Source organism: Arachis stenosperma, chromosome 8 (assembly GCF_014773155.1).
Source record: "Arachis stenosperma cultivar V10309 chromosome 8, arast.V10309.gnm1.PFL2, whole genome shotgun sequence".
NCBI classification, from domain to species: domain Eukaryota; kingdom Viridiplantae; phylum Streptophyta; class Magnoliopsida; order Fabales; family Fabaceae; genus Arachis; species Arachis stenosperma.
Genome location: NC_080384.1, coordinates 25,326,737 through 25,348,880, shown reverse-complemented (window position 1 = coordinate 25,348,880; position 22,144 = coordinate 25,326,737). Strand labels below are relative to the sequence as shown.

General features: G+C 30.9%; 2 protein-coding genes across 2 annotated transcripts in view; both read right to left on the bottom strand.

Moving 5' to 3' along the window:
- Positions 1-982: 982 nt before the first annotated feature.
- Positions 983-17,175, bottom strand: LOC130945645 (uncharacterized). The gene is given in 10 exon segments (XM_057874349.1): positions 983-1,562; positions 1,701-2,658; positions 2,858-3,138; positions 3,319-3,780; positions 3,782-4,073; positions 4,161-5,086; positions 5,248-5,617; positions 5,701-5,754; positions 6,545-6,604; positions 16,170-17,175. Coding segments are annotated over 10 exon segments (4,989 nt in total).
- Positions 17,176-19,219: 2,044 nt separating this feature from the next.
- Positions 19,220-22,144, bottom strand: part of LOC130945644 (replication protein A 70 kDa DNA-binding subunit B-like) — a 3,206-nt gene continuing 281 nt past the window's right edge. Inside the window, exons 2-11 of the mRNA XM_057874348.1 lie at positions 21,501-21,621; positions 21,345-21,405; positions 20,945-21,044; positions 20,640-20,849; positions 20,416-20,551; positions 20,173-20,333; positions 19,958-20,072; positions 19,749-19,856; positions 19,484-19,579; positions 19,220-19,390 (exon numbers count right to left, since the gene is read on the bottom strand). Coding sequence (XP_057730331.1) covers positions 19,220-19,390; positions 19,484-19,579; positions 19,749-19,856; positions 19,958-20,072; positions 20,173-20,333; positions 20,416-20,551; positions 20,640-20,849; positions 20,945-21,044; positions 21,345-21,405; positions 21,501-21,621 — 1,279 coding nt within the window. The remainder of the gene's footprint in view (positions 19,391-19,483; positions 19,580-19,748; positions 19,857-19,957; positions 20,073-20,172; positions 20,334-20,415; positions 20,552-20,639; positions 20,850-20,944; positions 21,045-21,344; positions 21,406-21,500; positions 21,622-22,144) is intronic.

Genomic DNA, 22,144 nt, shown 5'->3' with positions numbered 1-22,144 from the left:
TTTCTTCTGCTAGATGGTGGTTTTGAGATTGTTGCAATATTCACTCCCTTCAACCCACCGGATAAACGTCTTCCCCGATAACCTAACACCAGGTCTGAGATTTTGAAAATGATTGAAATTCTAGCGAAAGGGCAAGGGTTGTAGTTACCAATGTATATATAGCATTGGATTGTAATTTCAGTAGCAATAAGGACAGGTGTTGATTGGAGAAATGCCAAAAACAGTAAAAAAATTGGACAGCTGTTGAGATATCTGGCCGTGTGTTACTGTTTTGCAACTCTTTTTATATAATAAATAGATAGATCATGAAGAGGAAAAAAACAAAACTACATTGGACAGTTGTCACTCTCTCAGAGACCCTCTAACAATGTTAAATAGGGTGTGAATTTACTGTTTGACTAGTTAACTATTATATATTAACTAGCAAATGACCCGCGCGTACGCGCGGTTAAGTAATAATACTCATCAAGTAATAATACTCATCGAATATATTTTATAATGTAATTTAGTTTTTAACGTGTATAATAAATTTCATAAACATGTGTAAATTGTGATATAATCATTGTTTTATATTACGATGAGAAAATTTAGTGGTTAGCGGTCTTATAAATTAAATCAGAATGATGATTTATCTCCTACATTATATAGTTTGGGATAAGATGAAAAAAAAATGAGCAGCAAATAGTAAACAGGTCAAGTATTCTAATAAAAACACATAGTTTCGACTACATGGATATAAGTGGAAGTTGAGTGTTACTATTTGAACGGAAGCATGACAGTTGCATTATGGGTCTTCTTGGATAATCTGCAAAGTGTAAATATAAGTGTAGTTATTATAAAGAAATATTATGTTGAAGTAATCACATAAAGAAATAGTTATTTGATAAAAACAATTCTAAATTTTGAATTTAAAGAAGTTAATATAATATAAGTATGCTAAAAATATGAGATATCTTACCAAGCGAAGAATATTGAGACCAGTTTAAATATTTCTGAAAACTTCTTGATAGACCACATTATATGTTGATGTGGAATTGTTGGATTGATCATGAGATATTATGATCTTTAGTCCATCTTTGTTAGTAACTCTTGAAACAGCTACATAAAGTTGTCCATGTGTAAAAACAGGTTGCTTAAGTAGCAACCCAACATGATTTAAAGATTGACCTTGACTTTTATTTATGGTTATTGCATATGATAACATCAAAGGAAACTGTCTTCTTTGAAATTTGAATGGTAATTTTCCATCTGACGGGGTTAAGGTCATTCTTGGAATGAACACCTTTTCTCCAATATTGCTTCCTGATAAGACCTTAGCTTCGATTACTTTGTTGCCTAGCCTTGTGATAACCAATCTAGTTCCATTACACAGACCGGCTGAATGATCAATATTTCGAATCAACATTACAGGACAACCTTCTTTAAAACAGAGTTCATGGTTTGGGAGACCTGGTGATTTTATACTTGCTAAAAATTCTGGAGTGTGTATGCTAGCTAATGTGTCATTATCTCCTTCTTTAAAGCAAGGCGAATCTGAACTTAGGTATCTTTTCATTTCATTGTTATTCAAAGAGAGCATGTAATCATTAACTTCTTCAACAACGCTAATAGTTGGCGCAAGGATAGCCCTTCCTTGCAAATGTTGTATGTTTGAATAGTCCTTTAGATAGTCAGTATAAATTGCTTCAACAATTGCTTGGATTGGGTCATTAAAATCTGTCAGTAAAAGTTCTTGTGGTATGTCAACTAACCCACATCCATCTTCTAGTTGTCCAAGCCTTCCATCACCTACATTCAAGATCCACGTTGCAAACGATTTCAATTCCTCACTATTGTGAATTCCAGTTGAAGTTCTTAATCTCATATTCTGTGTTAAGCTCAAAATTTGGCACTCATGCCACAGGTAAGAAGAGTTAATTGAAGCATTAACAATGTCCTGTCGAGACCCTTTTGTGATAACTGGAAGAATTTGCCTGAAATCTCCGCCAAAGACTACAGTTTTACCACCAAAAGGTAATGATAAACTTGAATCATTAGTAGAACGAAGCAAGTCTCTCATAGTCCGATCTAGTGCTTCAAAACAGAACTTATTCATCATTGGTGCTTCATCCCAAATAATAAGTTTTGTTTCAGAAATTAACTCTGCCAATGGACTTCCTTGTTTAATGTTGCAAGTAGAATATTCATCAGGAGTAAGAGGTATTGCAAATCTGGAATGAGCTGTTCTTCCTCCAGGTAATAAAAGAGATGCTATACCACTCGAAGCAACTGTTAAGACAATTTCACCTTTTGACCTAATAGCAGCAGATAATGTTTTCCAAATAAAAGTCTTACCTGTACCTCCATATCCATATAAAAAGAAAACTCCTCCTGAATTTGAGTTCACGGCAGCAATAATTTTATCATAAACGGTCTTCTGTTCCGATGTCATTTGTGCTAAGTATTGACTGTGTTGTTCTGCTAAGAAAACACGATCATAAGATAGTTCATCAAGTATTAATTTATTTTGCATAATTCCCCGCCGTTGAAGGTTTATGTTTTCCATATTAGGATATGGCATTGTTGGAAAATCACGCAGTGTCTTTCCGTTACTATTAAGTATTTGCTCGATTTCAATCAGAGTCAGTTGTAATAACTCAGATTCAGACAGAGTCAAATCTGCAATATGAATAAAACTTTCAATGAGTATGATATGATTTGTATGAAATCAGTAATGAATAATTTTTGTTAAAAAAAATCATTTCTTTTCTTATATTTTGTAACATATGTATAAAAGCATAATTATACAAAAGGTATGCTATAGATAAGAAATATAAAGTAGAAAGGTAGGATTAAATTTTAGATAAGGAAATAAAACCTGGTGAGTTAAACATGGTGATATGATCATGTAGTATGCCATCTGATAATAGCCCAAAACTTTTTTCCCAAACGGCCTCAGGTCGTACCATTGTGTTTGACCACAAAAGTGTTGCAAAAAGTTTGCGCACATAGTGTCCAGATCCCCAGTGACTTGCTTCTTCAATTGCGTCAACATATTCTTGATCATCATCTAATAAACCTCGTGCATAACACGCATCTCTAAATGAAGAGTACATGACACCATTGTATGTTTTAACATCTTCATAACTTGTTGGACCTCTTACAATATTCAATAGCATTCTAAGATAGTATAATTCACCGGATGATGGTGGGACAAAGAATAATCTACCAATTACTTGAGCACTTTTTCTTGGTTCCCAAGTTCTGATGCTTCGTTTCCAGACAAAATGAGTTGGGAATTCATTGTAAGTTAATAGTCTGGCTGATTCATAAGTTGCATTTGCTTTGAACCATGCTATGAACATTGATTCTTTGATTGTTGCTCTGTTTACCGTGGTTTGCAATGTGTCGTTATCTTCAAATAGAACTGTCTGCTCATCAGGCAAGTGAAAACTCAGCCGTTCAACTGATGGTTTCCTATAATGTATATCATATGCAAATATCCTCCAAGCAGATTCACATGGAGAGATGTAGCGACAATCATGAAACATTTTTATTTCATCTACAATGAAATTAGGACGATCAACTGCTGAATTTGAATAGAAAGATGCTGTTACTCTATCATTTCCTTTGTTAATGTACTTGAATAGATACTTGATTGAACGTGATTGATTGCACCACTCAACATTTATATGAGCACCATATTTTAACAATAGGAATCTATTATGAGGCACAACATAACGATTATCCAACTCAATACCTGAAACCTCAATGGTTCTATTATCATCTCGACGCCTATATTGGATATCCATTTTGATCAATGGTAGTAAAATCAACGAATTTTTTTGGAAAATGACGAATGCACTGACCGTTTTCCATGCAAGGGGAGTTTTTCTTTGCAAGCCCACATGGCCCATGTACCATAAAATGCTTAACTGCTTCATAATAATTTGGATCATGTAATGGATCTGGGATCTCAGCTGATATGATTTTGTCAATATCTTCTGGAGAAGGATATTTATATTCTGCTGCAAGAAATAGTAATATATGCGCATGTGGCAATCCACGTTTCTGGAACTCGATGGTATATATCACTGCAAGCAAAGGTTGTTAAACACACCAATCAGTTGACTTTTTCAAACTGTAGTTTTTTTTAAATGATTAAATAATAATTTATTTACCTGCTTTGGAAACACCAAAAATTCTATTTTTATGAATGTCTTTGATAAGCTTCTCCAACTTTGCTTTGAATAACCTGCAAATTACATCAGGTCTGTCTTCAGGCTTCAAGTTGGTCTCTTTGCAATAACGTTTGATTTCTTCCCATTGTGGATTGCAAGTAAATGTAATAAATAAATCTGGATAACCAATTGATCTGCAGATGGCCATTGCATCTTGATAATTTTGGATCATATATCTTGGTCCACCTGTAAAGGTTGCCGGTAGAATAATGCGCTTTCCAATGTTAGATGCTTCAGTTTCTCCATTGAGAATTGCATCTTTTAGTCCCTTATAGATTTCAGCTCTAAATTCTTTTTGTTTTGAGTACACATATTTCAACCTAGAAGCTTCAATCATTGAGTAGGCATCAACTATGAATTGTTGAAAAAGTCTTCGAGAATAGATCAAAACACCCTCACGTAAATTTCTATGTTGTATTCTGAAAGCAAAGAAATCCCTCATACTTACATAGGAGCTTTCATTGTTAGGATTGGTGTTAACTATATTCAATGAAATTTTTTCCCTCCAACCATCTTCACCATATGGAAACAATAAAGGGTATTGTAATCCTAGGTATGACGGATGTAGTTCAGAAATCCGTTTAAGTTCACCAGACTTTGTTTCAACAATAATATCCCTTCCTTGTGTATGTGGATCAAAATCTCCGACAACCAAGCCTGCAACCTCATCAACTGATGGCAAGTTGTATGTTCTTCCATCTCTACCCCTTTTTCCAATGAGCTTAAGACGCACGTTTGTTTGGGGATTATTAGTCAGGACATCCCGCATCAAACGAAAAGATTTGGTAAGAACATTATGTGTATCTAGCATTTGTATAATGTCTGAAACTATGTGAACATTCCATTTATCTGCGTCTTTGTCAGAACTGAAAAGTAAAAGCAACTTGTGTAATTATTTTTGAAACACTGCATAAAAGTTTTAAAATTCAGATGAAGCAACATTATTATATCATACCTTACAACTGAAGTCCGGTTTTTAATCTCATTTTGAGTGTCATAAATGTATAGTTGAGCAAATTTTGCTGACGCTCCTTCTTGAGGCAATAAACTTCCCATAAGGTGATAATTCTGACCATGCAAAATGAAGGTAGGGGGTCCTCGACTATTGTTGTTAACGGATCTATCTATTTTCCCCCCAAACGAAGTAAAAGCAAACATGCTATTATATGTGCGAGTATTATTTTGGAAATGAATAGCTTTTGCATCTGAGCCAAAGAATAACTCATCAAGAATTTCTGGTGGTTGTTGTAGTCTTGGTAGCTGCACTTGACCTCGACGGCAACATAAAGTGAATTTAGGATTTCTTGAATTATAATGTCTATCAATTCGTTCATCATACCAGAACCTAGCGCCACAGTGCTCGCACTCAAAATCTGGATCCCCCATATCTAAATAACCTGTAAATCATGGGTTCTTTTTAAAAATCAGCTTTAGTATTAAACAGCCTGTAAAAGGCATGATTCATATTTCAATGTACTACCTTCTCTTTCATTTTGCAACATAGTGTCAGGCGGTAAATTATGTGGTTCTTCAGCTGTACAATGAAGACATCAAAATTTAGCAGACTCGTGTAAAAACAACAGCATATTCTAAAACATATGAATAAACATTTTCACTTTGTTTGGATGTTGCAAAGAAAATGGAAGAAAAGAAAATAAGAGAAAAGAAAATAAGAAGAAAGAAAATGGAAGGAAAAGTTGAGTTATTTATATGTTGTTTGGATGAACAGAAAATAGATGGAAAGAAAAGAGACAGAATTTTTTTTGTTTGGACCCAAACAAAAGTGAGAAGAAAATCATAATCATAACAGTATCAAATTACATTAATACCCTTATCATAAAATAAAGTATAAATATATTTATTTAATCATGTTTTATTATATTTTATAAATATTATAGAATATTATAATTTTATATTTAATTTAAATTATTTATCTAATATATAAAAATTTAAAAATTTTCTTATTATAATAATATATTAAAACCAAATTTATATTAATATTTGTCAATAAAAAAATAACTAAGTTTAGTATTGAAAATACAAAATTATAGTACTTTTCTTCTTGTTTTCATGCTTGTGATGGAAAGAAAATTTCATTAGTGAGACCCACACAGGAATTTTCTTTCCTTCTTATTTTCTTTGATAACCAAACAAAGAAAAAAAATCATTTTCCATCTATTTTCTTTCCATTGATTTTTTTCATTTATTTTCCATCAAACCAAACATAGTGTTATTCGTTAATTAGATGACTTTCCTATTAGAAAATTAACATTTGCATGTGCTTCTTTAGATATTAATTTGGTTATATGAAATGAACAACATACCATGGTCTTCATGTGTTTCATCGTGATCGTCACAAATAGAATTGTCCTCTTCCACCGTGCCTGCCATTCAATAGTAATTCATAAGCTGTTAAAATTGGAGAATTCGTTAAATTCAGATATACTGAATGAGAGATTGCACTTATAAATTATAATTAAAGACTGAGTACATAATGTAAATGATCATTTAACTAAATTTATTTAGGAGCTAACAGTCAGCATTTTTTTTTACAAAGTGACATTGAACATTGAATTTGGATAATGTTCTTTTAAGGAATACATCTAATAACAAAATTTGTAGCATTAGAATTTTTTGGTTCAATTAATTTTGTATTTAATTAATTCACATGCATTATAAAATCACTTAAAAATAGTCAACTTAATTACTGAAGACATCTATTATTCTACATGCCAATTGGAGTTAAAATTGTATAGAGAGATTATATTCTTTCTTTTAGCCTGCTTGCCATTCAATAGTGATTCGTAAGCTATTAACATTGGAAAATCCCTTAATTACAGGTACACTACAATAGAAGTAGCATTTATCAAGTAAAATTAAATACTGAGTACATAATGTAAATGATTATTTAATATATTTTATCCAGAAAGTAATGAATTAGAAAAATATTTTAAAAATGGCACTGAGTATTGAATTTATATGATGTAATTTTCAAGAATACACGTAATAACAAAATTTGTGGCTTTCGAATTTGTTTGTTCAATTGATTTTATATTTTATCACGGGCATTATAAAACTACTAAAATACAGCATTATTATAGATACCTGAATAACTTACCACTTAAAAAAAAGTCAAACTTAATGAATAAAGACATCTATTGGTCTGTATGCCAATTGATAGAAAAGTGTATAGAGAGATTTTATAACTCTCTTCTAGCCTTCCAGTCATTTAATACTTATTGGTGAACTGTTAAAATAAAAGATTTTCTTCAATATAGATACACTAAATTAGAGGTTCATTTATCAATTAAAATTAAAGATTGAGTGAATAATGTCAATGATCATTTAGCATATTTCATTCAGGAACTAACCAATTAGAAAACGTTTTAAACAATGGCAGTAAGCATTGAATTTAGATAAGGTAATAATAAAAAATACACTTGATAACAAAATTTGTGGCATTACAGCTTTTTTTTGTTCAATTGATTTTGTATTTTATCAATCAGTGGGCGTTATAAAACCAATAAAAAACGCAAGCATTATAGGAACCTAAATAACTAACCAATGTAAAAAAAAAGTCAATTTAATGAATACCCCCATCCCCTCTCTGACTCTCTCAAGAAGGAAAACCCTAACTGCATACCCTTTCTATCTGTCTGAGTTCCAGCGCCGCTAGTAGTAATGGTGTTGAGTTCTCTGCCCTTGTTGTGTCGTCAAGGCTAGAACTTTCGTTATCGTTGTCAGCCGGCACCTCTTAGCCTGGATCCGTTAGCCTCGCATCGCCAAATGGTTTGCTCGGAGCTGTTGTTGCCATAGTGGTTTGTGTCCTCCTGGTGTTGTCAAGCCCACGTCTGCAGTCGTCTTCAGCGGCCGTGCTGTACTGGTGTGGCTGTCATCGTTGTCTTCGCCCGTCTCTGACATTGATCCCTCTCTTTATTGAGCTCACAGCCAAGTGCCATCGTGTTTTACTCTGCCGCCGTGGAGACTTCTACCGCCGTGGACTATCGCCATATGTCTCTGCTGCCGTCCAAAATTATACGGTTTGATTATGTTATTCTCTCTCTTTCTTTACTTCTTCCGTAGCTCATTCTTTTTTTTTATTTGGTTAATTATAATGATCCTGAATTGGTGTTTTAAGATTCTGGATTCTGGTAGTTGTAATTGCCAATAGTAGTGATAATTTTGTTTTGATTAACTCTGTTGATTAACAAAATAGAATACGGTTGCTGCTTGTTTTGTTGCTTTTGTTCTTTTAATTTTGGAATAGTTTTGTTGACTGTAGATGAAAATTTCAGAAATTTTTGGAATAATTTTGTTGATCATGAAAAATCCAATTCGACATTGATGCCAATAACCAAATGAAGCCTTTTTTTAAAGAAAATTTTTTCATAATAACTTCTAAGGAATTTGAATGTGTATTTTGTATGCGTGACATTTTATTTTGCTGTATGTAATATGTTCTTGATGATTTGTCATAATTTGTGGGTTTGGTTGGAAATTTGTTAACGTTTTCTAGATGTTTGGAGTTGTCTGTGATCTTTTATTGCTAAATTATAGTCAAGTTATTTTGTGAAATTGTGAGATATTAATTTTACTAATTTAGAAATAATTTAACTAAAAAATTTGAAATTACATATTCACCTTTGAATAATTTTAGTTTATATTTAAATAAAACTGTTGAACTCCGGTTAAAGCACAGTGACACTAACAATTGAATCAGTCACTTACCGGTTGGATTTTCACAAACTTAGAAAACCTACTGTCATGATCTATGTGAAATATCTAGTTATTTTCAAGTCAAATGTTATTGCATTTTATGATTATATCGATATTATGCATAACATTACTAATACTTTGTTGAACAATGAATCTGTTTGAACCTATCTCATTCTCAACTACCGTATTTGTAATTTAAGTGATCTTATTTTTTCTAACACAACCTTGTGTATAATAAGTAGCTAATAGTTTCAATTTTTGACATATGTCATAGAATAATGATATTGCTAAAACTCAAATCTTCAAAAATCCTCATTGTTTACAGAAATTTTTATAGTAACCTAATTATATACACCTGAGATAGTTGGGTAACTAAATTTAATCCAAAATAAGAAGATACCTGGTTGAATATGAGAGGAAGTCTTCCCAAGATGTTCTCCTGATAGAGTTGCATGTTGTGTTGTTACATCTATTCGTCGGGAAGTATCACGATTTCTTGTAGACTTTCTCTGAATTTGGGAACTATTCTTTATTTCCGTAACAATACTCTCTCGTGCAGTACATCCTTGAAACAAAATAGTTTTTAGACTTGCACAATGTTTGGCACAAATGAGATGCACGGGAAACTGATTTCATGAAATTATATTTTGTTATAAGTTTTAGTTGTCTGTCATAAAAGGCATGCATAGATATAAGTATTACCTTTTAGTTTGATGGATTCCTTACAGTCAAATTAATAGGATGAATAACTACATTACTCATTAGACTTATTACCAGGAATGATATCTAGAATCTTGTTAGATAAATAAAAAACAAAGAGACATATGGATGTTTACTAATCTCTGTCATGCTCTTGCTTAACGATGTTAAGCTTACAGGAAAATATAGACAGATTTTGTGCTTAAAATTTTAATTCTTTTTGTGTAAATTTTTTTCTTAAATATAATTGACTTATTTTGCTTAGACATTAAAGGTCAACTTGCCTGATTGTATTTCAGCAAGAGGTCGTCTACCAACAGAATAATCTTCTTTGAATGTGTGACACTGTGAGGAATCTGGTCTTTGATTCTCTGCAATGTAATGTCCAACACTTTATGTATTTTACATGTAATAAGAAAAGGGAAAATATGCAAGTAGAAACTAACAAAAAAGTGTAACATTCGAATAAGAAGAGTATAATGTCATACTCAGATTGAAGAAATTAATAGTAAAGATAAACAAATGATATAACCTTCATGTGTTCTGTGATATAATTTTTGCTTCTTCCCCACAACAATAGCATATCTCTGTTTTCTTGCATGTTTTGCTTTATCTGAATTCATCCCTGGAAATCTTCAGCAAAATTGTTGAGGAAATAAGGCTACAGAAGGAACTGTAGCGATGGAGGCTTAGTTTGTGAAAATAAGCCTTGTATGTGTTTCATTTACCTCTTTTACAAAGGAAAACTACAAACTATTACGGAGAGGAAAAGTACAAACTATTACAGAGGGAACGATCTCTATTAAAAGTTGTGAATTGGAAGTTTTTATTTATGAAGATGCAGGTGTTAAAACAAAAAGTTTTGTGGAAGTCTAAGACACATTAAAAAGGTTTGTTGTGACCTACTTATCCTTGTTCTTGGTTAGATAATTGTGTACTCTTTCTATATATTCTACATGGAGAACCAACCTACAACTCAGATTTAGGTTTATTATTAATATTCTTGGGAGTAAAATACTTTCCTGATAATGTTAAAATAGAATCACACTCAGAGTGACTTGATGTGTGCATTATCTAATAGACTATGCATGTTCTCATTTGCCTTTATAAGTACAATTTGTCTTGTACTATTTGTTTATTGTTCCCATATATTGGTTCCGTGAATGTCTAATTTTCTATAATATTGTGCCTCTTTTTTTTCATCATAGGAAAAAAAAATTAGGAACGTGGTTAATGGCTATGTACTCATGGGAATGTGTGAAACTGGCATTTGGTACAAATGCATGCGTTATGATTTTTTGTTTTTTTCTTCTTTTATTTTATTATTGTGATTTGTGCTATTTCAACGTTTAAAAATAATCAAGCATGAAAATTATTTAATTAGTAAATTTAGCTAACGCTAATATTTTGATAATATGTTTATTTTGGCCATACCTAAATTTAAGATTTTTTTTTCTAAATGTCTTAGAAATCCAAGGATAAAATTAGTTATGTACTGTCTTTCCCAAGAAACTTTTGTTATTATTTTAATTTTTTCCAGTTATTTCCGATGTTGATGGGATGGGGCTGAATTTTTTTATTATATTATTTACTATTGTATAAAGAGAAACTCATAACCTTTGTTTTCTTTACTTATTTATTTATTGTTAGTTTAATTTATTTCTGTTTGTTTTCTTTAAGATATCTCAATGCCACTGGCGTAATGTATTTTATGTAGTTCTTTTTGTTTTTGTTTTTGTTTTTTGTTCAAAAAATTATATATCTTACTATTTTTAGTTTAAAAAAACTTCTTATTGATTAAAACAAATGTTGTATTCACGATCTTTTTACTCATAATTCTCTAATTGATATATTTATACTTATCATTTCTGGTATGATAAGAATTGTTTTCCTGAATATTTTATTCCTATAAGGTGAAATGCTATTTTTATTGACTTATACAAATTAAATTACACGGAATTTGGTCATCGATAATAACTTTTCTTGAAATTTTTCTTGAAAAAAAGCATTCAACTTGATTGACTCATGTTCTGTAGAAAAGAATAATACAAAAGATTTTGTTTTTTACAATCCTACTCAACTGGGAATAACCCTAGACAAAGTTGGTTAATAAAATTGACTTCCGTGGGATGCCACCATGCTCCACATTGAAGATGGTGTCTTAAATATCCTTCAGAATATTTGAATCTTGACAGTACAATTTCATTGGAAGGTCTTCCTGTATGTATACTCTCATCCGTTAATGTAATGAGATCTTTGTCTATAAATAATCTAGGATGGTCGTATATCTTTACACCTTGTAACTTGAGTCTTCCCTTCCATGAGAAAGAATCATTCCTTCTTCGTTCAATGCTCCACATGGATACACGACAGTTATCTACACTTCCAGGGTAAGAAATGAAGCAAACCTTTTCCTGATAACTTAAGATCTTATGACAATGTGATCGAAATTGTACTGGTATAGGCAAAATATTGATTTCTCTCGTTATAATCGAGAAAATCACAATTGACTCTGGTACTGAGGACTGGTCAGCTGAACAATTGATCCAATACAAATGACCATCAAGTGAGACATACTCAGGACTAATTTTTCCTATAACACCATGACAACCATACATTCTTGTCCATTGTCGAGTTTTGGAAGAATATATCTTATATAGAATATGTTTATCATTTGAGGATTTTTTAAAACCATGGAAAATACAATACTGAGTCTCTCTTGGAAGATATACAAAAGCTAAGATATTATTCATTGAGATTATGGAATCAAATTTGTTGTAAGTAGTAATCTCTTTGGTTTTTCGAGTTAATATATTGAATACCAACAGAAAATGTGTATGTTCGTTCGTCTGATATGAAAAACAAATATTACCATTTTCAACTCCGATGATTTTAAAGGATAGAGACTGACTTAATATTGGTGGCAAGAATGAATACAATCTATTACCTTTATCTGGGTTGACCCTAATGATCAATTTTTCTGACCTGGCCATTGAGAAAAGGAAGCTTGAATTAGAATTGAGCATTGATTCTTTGAATGAAACATATAATGTTGGGATAAGAATTCAAAAGTTGATAGTGTTTTCATCCACTCTGTTGACAGGAGTCTGCATCTCCCAATAGTAAGAGGATCAGTTCGGCATAAAATCTCAATGATTAACTCTTTTGGGAGGGATTTTATCGCATTTTTTGGTGGTGTATAGTGTTTATTCATTTTTTGGGAATGTTGAAAAGGGGGTTTTGTAAAGGTTAGAAATTTATAGCCATTTGTGAGTATAAGTTTCCATTACTGAAGTTAATATTATATATTTATGCTAGTTAAAAGCACGTGATCCATTTCTTTAATAATTGGAAAAAAGAGTTTGGTTCCCTGATTATATAAAGAAAAAATGTCTCTTCAAAGTCATTTTTAGTTTTGTCAGTGTGTAGTCATTCTTTGAGTATAAAATATTAAGTTTTTTAATAAAAGTCAATGCATTGTTTACTGTGTTGCTAAAGTAATACTATTTCAGATACCTTGATATGATAGATTGTTGATACAGGACTAATTGTCGATACTATATACTGTCATTTGTGTAGGCTATAGAGAACAAAATCTCCCCGATGAATTGGAAACCTACAAATTATAGTTTCTATAACATAAACTGTGCTTTTAATAGAAAATCCTAAAAAGGTAAATATATTAACCTGGGGAGAAAGTTGTCCTTATTTTTTACATTTCATCGGTGCTCACTAAATTTAAAAACTTGTTTAGTTGTGTACTATTTGAATTTTTAACATTTGGGTCAAATAGCAGAAAATTTAGAGCATCATTTTAATATTTTGTCAATATCACTCATGAATAACATAAAATATTCTATGGCATTTTTTAATGGCAGTCTTTTCTACTGACTTTAACTATTTTATATCAGCAATTATAAAAAATTATCAGATATAATACTTATAACTAATATAATTTATTAAGATATAAGTTTTTAACTAATAATTCTATATTGAGTAAAGTAAGTTTTTTGGCTTTGAATTATGTTTCACATTTTAAATAGCATGGCTACATTTTGTAATTTATTCCTATTCCAAAGTTTCCAAAAGTTGCCTATCAATCTTGCGTGTCAATTCTGTTGTTGTATTAAATAAATTTAAAACAAAACTTGTTCAGGTATGTTTTCAAGTTATTAAAATTTCATATCAGGATTTTTTTAAAAAGAGAAAATTTCACTCTCCTCTCCCATGAGATGCTAAAATGACACTTTTCTCTCTTCTGTTTTTAAAACGTATATTCTCGTCCCTTATAACTTTTAAAAAACCTATTCTTTAATACATTTTAAATATTTTGTGTTAATTATATCCATTTTTCAACGAAAAATAATTTTTTTTTAAAAAAATTTTCTTTAACAAAAAATTTAATTTATTTTGATTAAATTTTGCTTGCCAAAATACCTTTTAATAAATTATTTTTTATTGCTTAAATTATATTTGGACCAAAAATATTTTTAGAAAAGTTTAATAATAAAATTAATTTTTTCTAAGATACCCTTTAACAATTTTTTAATTATTAAATTATGATTTGACCAAAATTTTTTCTAACAATTTTTATATTTTACTATTAATTTTTTGATATCAATATAAATTATTTTAATATTAAAAAATATATTAGTAAGATTATTTTTCAAAATCAATATATATTAATTGTTATACACATTAACAATTGTAAAATTTTTTATTTAAAGTTTAAATAATATACATTGATATCGAAAAATTAATAGTATAATAAAAAAATTGTAAACAAAAAATTTATTAAAATCATAATTTAATAATCAAAAAATTATTGAAGAGAATCTTAGAAAACAATATTTTAATTATTGAATTTTTTTAAAATTATTTTGGTCAAAATTTAATTTTGTCAATAAAAAACTAATTTATTAAAAGGTACTTTCGCAAGCAAAATCCCATTAAAAAAAATAAATTTACGTTAAAGGATCTTTTTGTAAAAAATAATTTATTTTTTCTTGAAAAATATATAAAGTTAACATAAAAATTTTAAACTGGATTAAAGAGGAGGTTTTTTTTAAAGGTTATAAGGGAGGAAAATATACATTTTATAAACAGAGAGGAGGGGAGCGTCATTTTCGCATCTCGCAGGGGAGGGGATTGAAATTTTCTCTTTAAAAAAAAATCAGATACAATAATAATACCTGTAACTAATATAATTAATTAGGATGTAAGTTTTTAACTAAGAATTATAGATCAAGTAAAGTAAATTTTTGGCTTTAAATTTTTTTAAAAATTTCAAAACCCTCCCTACATTTTATTTTGTTTCTATCCTTTCTTTACAGTTTTCAATTTGCATAGGATATATCCGTAATAGCTTAATTTTAGAACCAAAATGAAAAAAATTGTCACGTATTCATTTTAAAAATTTTAAATAAATAAGGAAAGAAAACAAAAAAAGTATTGTGATTAACTATATGTACTCTTTATGTACTCTAACTGACTATAATTAATTACCTTTAACATTAAAATATCAAAAAAATAATTTAGGTAATTGAATACCTTTAATTGCATATATCTTTTGACTTTAATGCATATTATAATTATAAATTTCTGAAAAATTTTATGTGATTATGTATGTAATTTACATATTATTTCTTTGACTTATGTATGCTAATTTTTTTTAAATCTATCTTGTTTTTTTTTCTTTACACAAAAAAATTTTAGTGATAAACTTAACAAAGCTAGTTATCCGATTGAATCAAGAGTTTGTTTTTTATTGTATATTTTTTTGTTTATATTTATATTGTATAATATCTGGTACATTTTTGTACAGTTATGTACTAATTTAAATAAGAACATTCGGTTAAAATTGAAGAAAGTGAAAATAATTTTTTTTGTAAAAAATAAGTTATAAGGAAATATGTCCATATATTTATGTAAATTAAAAATAAATCTTAGTATGGACTGTGTATATTGGATCCAGTTAGGTATAACTCAATAGTAAGTTATGATTGAAACATTGTATGATCCACTATTGATATAATCTTACTACATTTTACAGTAAAACTGCAATAAACATATAAACTTATGAATTTAAAAGTAATATATAAATTCAAACCCTTCACAATTTAATAGCCATGAAGATTGCACAGGTAAAATGAATACATAATACCAAGTCATCACTAAGAAAAAGTGAGATGTTACTATTAATTTAAAAGTAGATATGGGCATATGACAACTATTTTCGTGAGCAATCTTTCCCGTTCAAACTAACGCTAAACTAATACAACTGCTAACAACTAATGACAGCAAAAAAGATTTAAATAAAATATGATAGAAAACTAAAAACAGACAGATACTACCAGCACACCAAATATAACAAAGAAGACATTAAAATTGTAAATTAGACTGGGAAGAAACTTTCGTTGAACTTATGGATTGATTTCATTTTCACGTAGCTGTCATATTGGATCCACCGAACTGTTTTCCTTGTGTGATTTGTTTCGTTGTACTTGAGAATATGGAAATAAGTCGACTTCATACCATCCATATCCAGCATTGGTAGATGCCTTTCCATGATGTGTAAAAGGTTATCATCAACAAATAGTGCAGGTATGTAAGGAACCCCAATACCATTAAACGTATATAGCTTGCTCCAAATAATATCATCATTGATAGCATCAGCTTGCCAAATGGTAGAGCTATATGACTGATCATCATGATTATTTGTAGCCAGACAGAGCTTATCATTTCGGATCAACAGATTAAGGCAATGGGCATGAGCTTCAGTTGGAAGGGAATATTTATGAAAAGTAAATGTTACTACAGAGAATGATACAATACATGGAGGGTCAACATCCTCCTCATGAAGTAAGCAACTTACCCAATAAATAACACCATCAAGGGAAACGTAATCAGGATCCAGTCTATCAACGTAGGGTGGACATGTGAGCGACACATTCCAACCCCTGACTAAATTTGTAGACATTGTTAATGTCCATCCAGGACTTTCGGGCTTTTCCTTGAATAGGTGGACAACTGCATAATTAACGGACCTGGGATAGTAAACAAATGAGAAGAAAAAAGCACAATCATCACAATAATGTTTTCCAGGATCATTCATGATGCTAGACTTCCTAGTTGTTGGGTTCCAAGTAAGTATAAAGGTTCTTTTCCCCATAGAACAATAACGTATACAAAATATACCATTCTGAACACCAATAATGTGAAACCATCCCTCTTGTGTTAACAAAAATGGAAATTGGAATGCAGAGGTTTGACCACTCCATGCATTAATTTTCATCATCCAATCTAGGGGAGTAGCCCACCTAGATGAGAATCCGAAATGTGCAAAGAGGGAGCAACCATTGCTTTTCCATCTTGTTCCCATTTCTGTTATGAACTCATAGGAGTTAAGTTTGTTTCTCCAATAGCGGCATGTTGATCGAACACTTAAAAGCGTTCTTGCATCACAACGATGAAATATCCCAAGCATGATCTCATTAGGAAGGTCTGGCAGGATGACTCCCTTAGGGGGAATGTCACTCATTTTTGTAACTGAAAGTAAGGCAAAGACAATGATAGAAAAGAGTCTATTGATAGTTATAAGTGTTAGTTACTTGTTTATTTTTTGAATATGAAATGGTAGCTCAGTTGAGGCCATTTTATAGTGAAGTGTTTCCCTATTAAGGTATGAAATCATAAAAATTAAGTTGACTATTTTCATGCTTGTAGGGACTCACAAATTTTGAATAATCATTTTATGATAAAATGCTAATTTCTCAGCACTAAATAATGATAGCTAATATACCAGGCTTTGTATAGCAAATACTTCACATTTCTTGATACCGTCCTTTAAGATCAGTCATTTCTTTCTAGTCAATTAAATGAGTTAGTCTAGTCTTACTTTCAATAATGACGGCTTATCAACATTTTGCTTCAAAGGGTTACCATCGAATAAAATTGTTTATTTCAGTATATTTTACATGATCTATAAATGAATATCCAAATTCTGATTGATTGATGGGGATCATTGCAAAGATTTGAAAGCTAATAAAGTTAAGGGAGAGTTTATGTCGACATTAACAAATGAACGCCATTAATGCAATTAATCGAGTGCAGACTCTCTGTGGCAATTGTATATCTTTAAGCGGCATAATCTCTCCTTAGATTTTCCATTAATATTGACACAGACCGTTTATTTTAGCTATCATTTTTTTCTTTTGTTTCTACCATCTTTCCCTTAAAAAAATTTATTCCTTATGTCAGGAGAGACACAGATTTTTTATCTTCTCATTTAAAACATATATATTCATGTATTCATGTATTCTCTATTACATATGAGTTAAAATAATCATTTAGAGTTGGAGATAACATAAAGTCTGATCTAACCATAAGGACCCTTTATTAATTAGTGAAGAGATTACATAAATTTTATTATAGATGTGGTTTCTAATGTTATATTTTTTGAGAAAGTATAGGGAGCTAATGGAATGTTTGTACAATGTGTACAATAGAGATTTAAGAAGTATTAGAGATATAATCAGTAATGTTACCTTTTCACATCAATTGAAACTTTTGGAATGAGTGGTATTATTACATGGTATAAGAACTCTAAGTCTGAAAGGTCAAGAGTTCGATCTTTGGTGATCTCGAAAATTGACCTGAGATGTTTATTATCCCTAGTACTCAGATGGTTATTCTAGATAGTATAGGTGATGTTTATTTTATAACTCAATAGCCTACCTCAAAAAATGTTAATAAAGTTAATTTGGTTAACATTAGTTGAATACATGTCATATCTTATTGTTGAATCTAAACAAAATAATTGTTTACATGGATATTTTTTCTATTAGCTAATAATTTTATACTACCTTGTAAAATATTTTTCAATTAATCTCCTATGGAATTCTGAGTTTTTATTCCACAACTATTATATAAGGTTGTAATAGCTAATGGTAACCAAAAAAGCTAATAATTTTATACTACCTTGTAAAATATTTTCCAATTAATCTCCTATTGTAATTTTATTCAACCACACACAATATATATTCACTGATAAGGTTGTATAAAAAGTAGTCTATAAATCTTTTTGGTAGGCAGTCGCATAACTTATTATTAGGCTACAACTTCCTTTTCCTTTAGCATGATAACAATTCTATTTTAAATTAATTTTCAACTTTGGCTTTCAACTAAAATAAAGTCAAAGCAACATGTTCCACACATAGAGTTTATGAATGTAAGTTCGAAGTAAATTTACGGACATGTTTAAGATTGGTAAGTTTTCATTACACACCTGCCTCTGATTAACCTATTGAATATATATAAATTGATATTAAAAGAAGGTACTCTTTAAATAAGAAATAATATTTGCACATAATATGTTAACTTCAATAACATTTAACCATAAAGGGTTACACTTAACAACACAGATTGATACCGAAACTTAGATGGTCAACCACATTACTTCATCCGTAAATAAACAGCACTAAGACATGTAAATTGGAAACATTAGCAAAAGACATACTTCTCTATACTTCAGCCTACGACCAACTACATCTAAAACTATAAACAACAATAACTATAATAGATCTTCACTCAATCTTTCGTTTGCCAGCTCCACGTCTCGTGGTCTTGTTGCTGGAACCTTGCACATCTGGACTATCCATCCCAACCATTATTGTAGAATTTGAAACAAATTCAACACCCGTAGATTTGGCAGGAGTTTCCAACCCTATATCAGAATTACTTTCCATTACAGAGTCCTGCACAATCCAACAAATTTCTCAAATTCAGGATTTTTAATGGATTGTTAAATAAGTTTTTATATAAGGAAATTATAAGAATCTATTACTGACCTTTGATAAAGAAACAACTGCTACACCAATTCCGTCCGACTCATTATCAGTTTGTCCACTTATAGCCAACAAATTTGAAACACTTGGATCCGCACCCTAAGCCAAAACATACCAAAGCAATGAAAAATAGGATAAAAAAAACTTATGTATAAGAACCTAAATTTTTGACAATGGTTGAAAACAGACCTCAATTTCTGCAGAGGAAGCTTGGGAGCTATACATTCCAATAAGAGACATCATCACTTATCTTAATTACATTATATACCTGGTCAAGAGTACTAATATTTTTCTTTCCAACGGATATTTTAAAAAGGAACTTCCTCTCAAGCAGTGAGTCAAAAGCTTTTGGGTAGGAATTAGTGCTTTCAGATTTCTGCTAATTCAAGGTATCAAGCTAATATGTAAGACACAAAACACTTTTAAACTGTATAGCATGATCTTATATGAAAGAAAAGAATGAAAATATTATCTTACACTCAGGTCTCTCATGTCACCTGCAGGCTTTCCCATAATCAATTTGGCTTCTTGATTCCATATTATAACATTAACACATCCAGTTCCATCAGTGATGACAACATTAAGCCGATACCTACAAAGCAATAATGTCAACACATTTAGGCAACACAAGCTTTTCTATTATTCAGACTTTGTTCACATTATCATAACTACTTATAAATCAATTCCACAACCTCAACGGAGGATTAAACCCCACTTTTCCACAGTACTCGCAAAAATATCGATCTTTGTTCTCCTTAACTTTTCTCGGGCAAGTCTTACACGAAGCATAAAACCAATCTGTAGCACCAACCTCAATGGAGACAATTGTTCCAACAACCCAGCACAATGTTTCCTACAACACGTAAATAAAAAAACGTAAAGAAAATGATTTAAATCATTTAACTAATACGGACTAACAGGAATAAAAAACACACAGTTGTCATGTTAAGAATCTCCTCAATTGTCTTTACTGGAAATGCCCCGGCTGAAAGCTCATGACTAACAGAGTATTGAGGTTGCCTATCAATGTGACTAATAGGCTGTGACGCTCTCTCACCCTGTTTCATTAAGCTAAAGCGAATAATACATCAGAATGCATATCCTTTAATAATAAATCTTCACCAAAATAAATAACAGTTCTAATACATACTATAATTACCTATTCTTAAATGATACAACATCAGGAATATCTGGATTGAAAAAAACCCGAGAAGCATAAAGACTGTTTTGAACACTGACTTCATTCAAGTAGAAATGTGGCTTAAACAACTGTGCCACCAAGATGACTGGCTCGTTTTCTGGTTTATCCATGAAACTAATTACTTTATCTACAGATTCACCATAGAGGGTGCACTTCATCCTATTCTGCCTAAACAATGACATAACGATTATTCACAATGATAAAGGAATTTCGGCAGAGCACATTATATATAAACAAACCCATTAATAACACAAAAAACTAACTCTAAATCCTCCAGGTAAAGTGCAATGCATTTACTCTGCTGGCCGGATTTCGTAACCATATCTTGAGCATTTTCCTTACCCACCACCTGACCGATGAAATCTGTAAAATGAAAAAAAAAAGGAAACCACAATTAAAACCAAATTATGAAACCAACAGAAACAAATGGACCGAACACTACATATTATAGAATTTACCTAACAGGTGAATGCGATTCATTCCAACCATTGCCTCAATTTCAGGGAATGGAACGTAACTAAAAGGATTTAAATGAAACGTATCACTGGGAAGACGTGAAACACATGTCTTCATGTAAAAATTCAATTTATATTTGTGCCCCGTTGTCTTCACGAAATTGTTATTTCCTTTAACAATGAAATTTCTCATATATTCCATTCTCACGTATCAAGGTCTTGAATACCACAATATTTCCTTTTGGGATTGAACAATGTATCCGATCACCCTGAAAATAGAAAAAATAACTAATAAGACCACAAATGCCAACCAACTATATAACCACAATGCCAATAAATTACAATCAGCATAGAAATAAAATACCTGTTCATCTTGCAGCACCATCTCTAAGCTATAAACATCAGCAGGATTGGATTGGCTGCATAACTCGTATAAACGGACAACACCAACCACTAAATTCAACCTAACTTTGTTGGATTGATATCTGCAACACGATCAACAATTTGATTCATGCTACCCCTATGTTGACTCATAGACATCTGCGATTTAAAAACCTAGAAGCCTCTGATTCCAAACCGCTTATGTGAGTAAAAGATATACACTATTGAAATTGGTGAGTTCATTGCATAACCGACATGCTCTATTTATATCCTTGATTCCAAACCACGCATGCGCGGCAAAACGAAAGAATTATTTACACCTTACTATCTAATCTTACCAAAAGGATTGAAATTTGAAAATTTTTAGAGATCCCGCCCAAAATTGCTGGAACTTTCCCATAATCCTATTAACCAAAGATTAGAACAATTACCTGGGAAATAATTACTCGCCAATCCCATGTTTATACCACAAAACCAATCACAAAGCAGCATTTGAACTCAAAAGAGTGATTTGGGGATTGCTGAAGCCACCACTGCCTTCGATCCAGTAGATAATAGGGACCTTGAAACAGATCACAACATTGCAGGAGAGAGAGTTTGAGAGATAAGTAGTGTCCTCAACTTTTC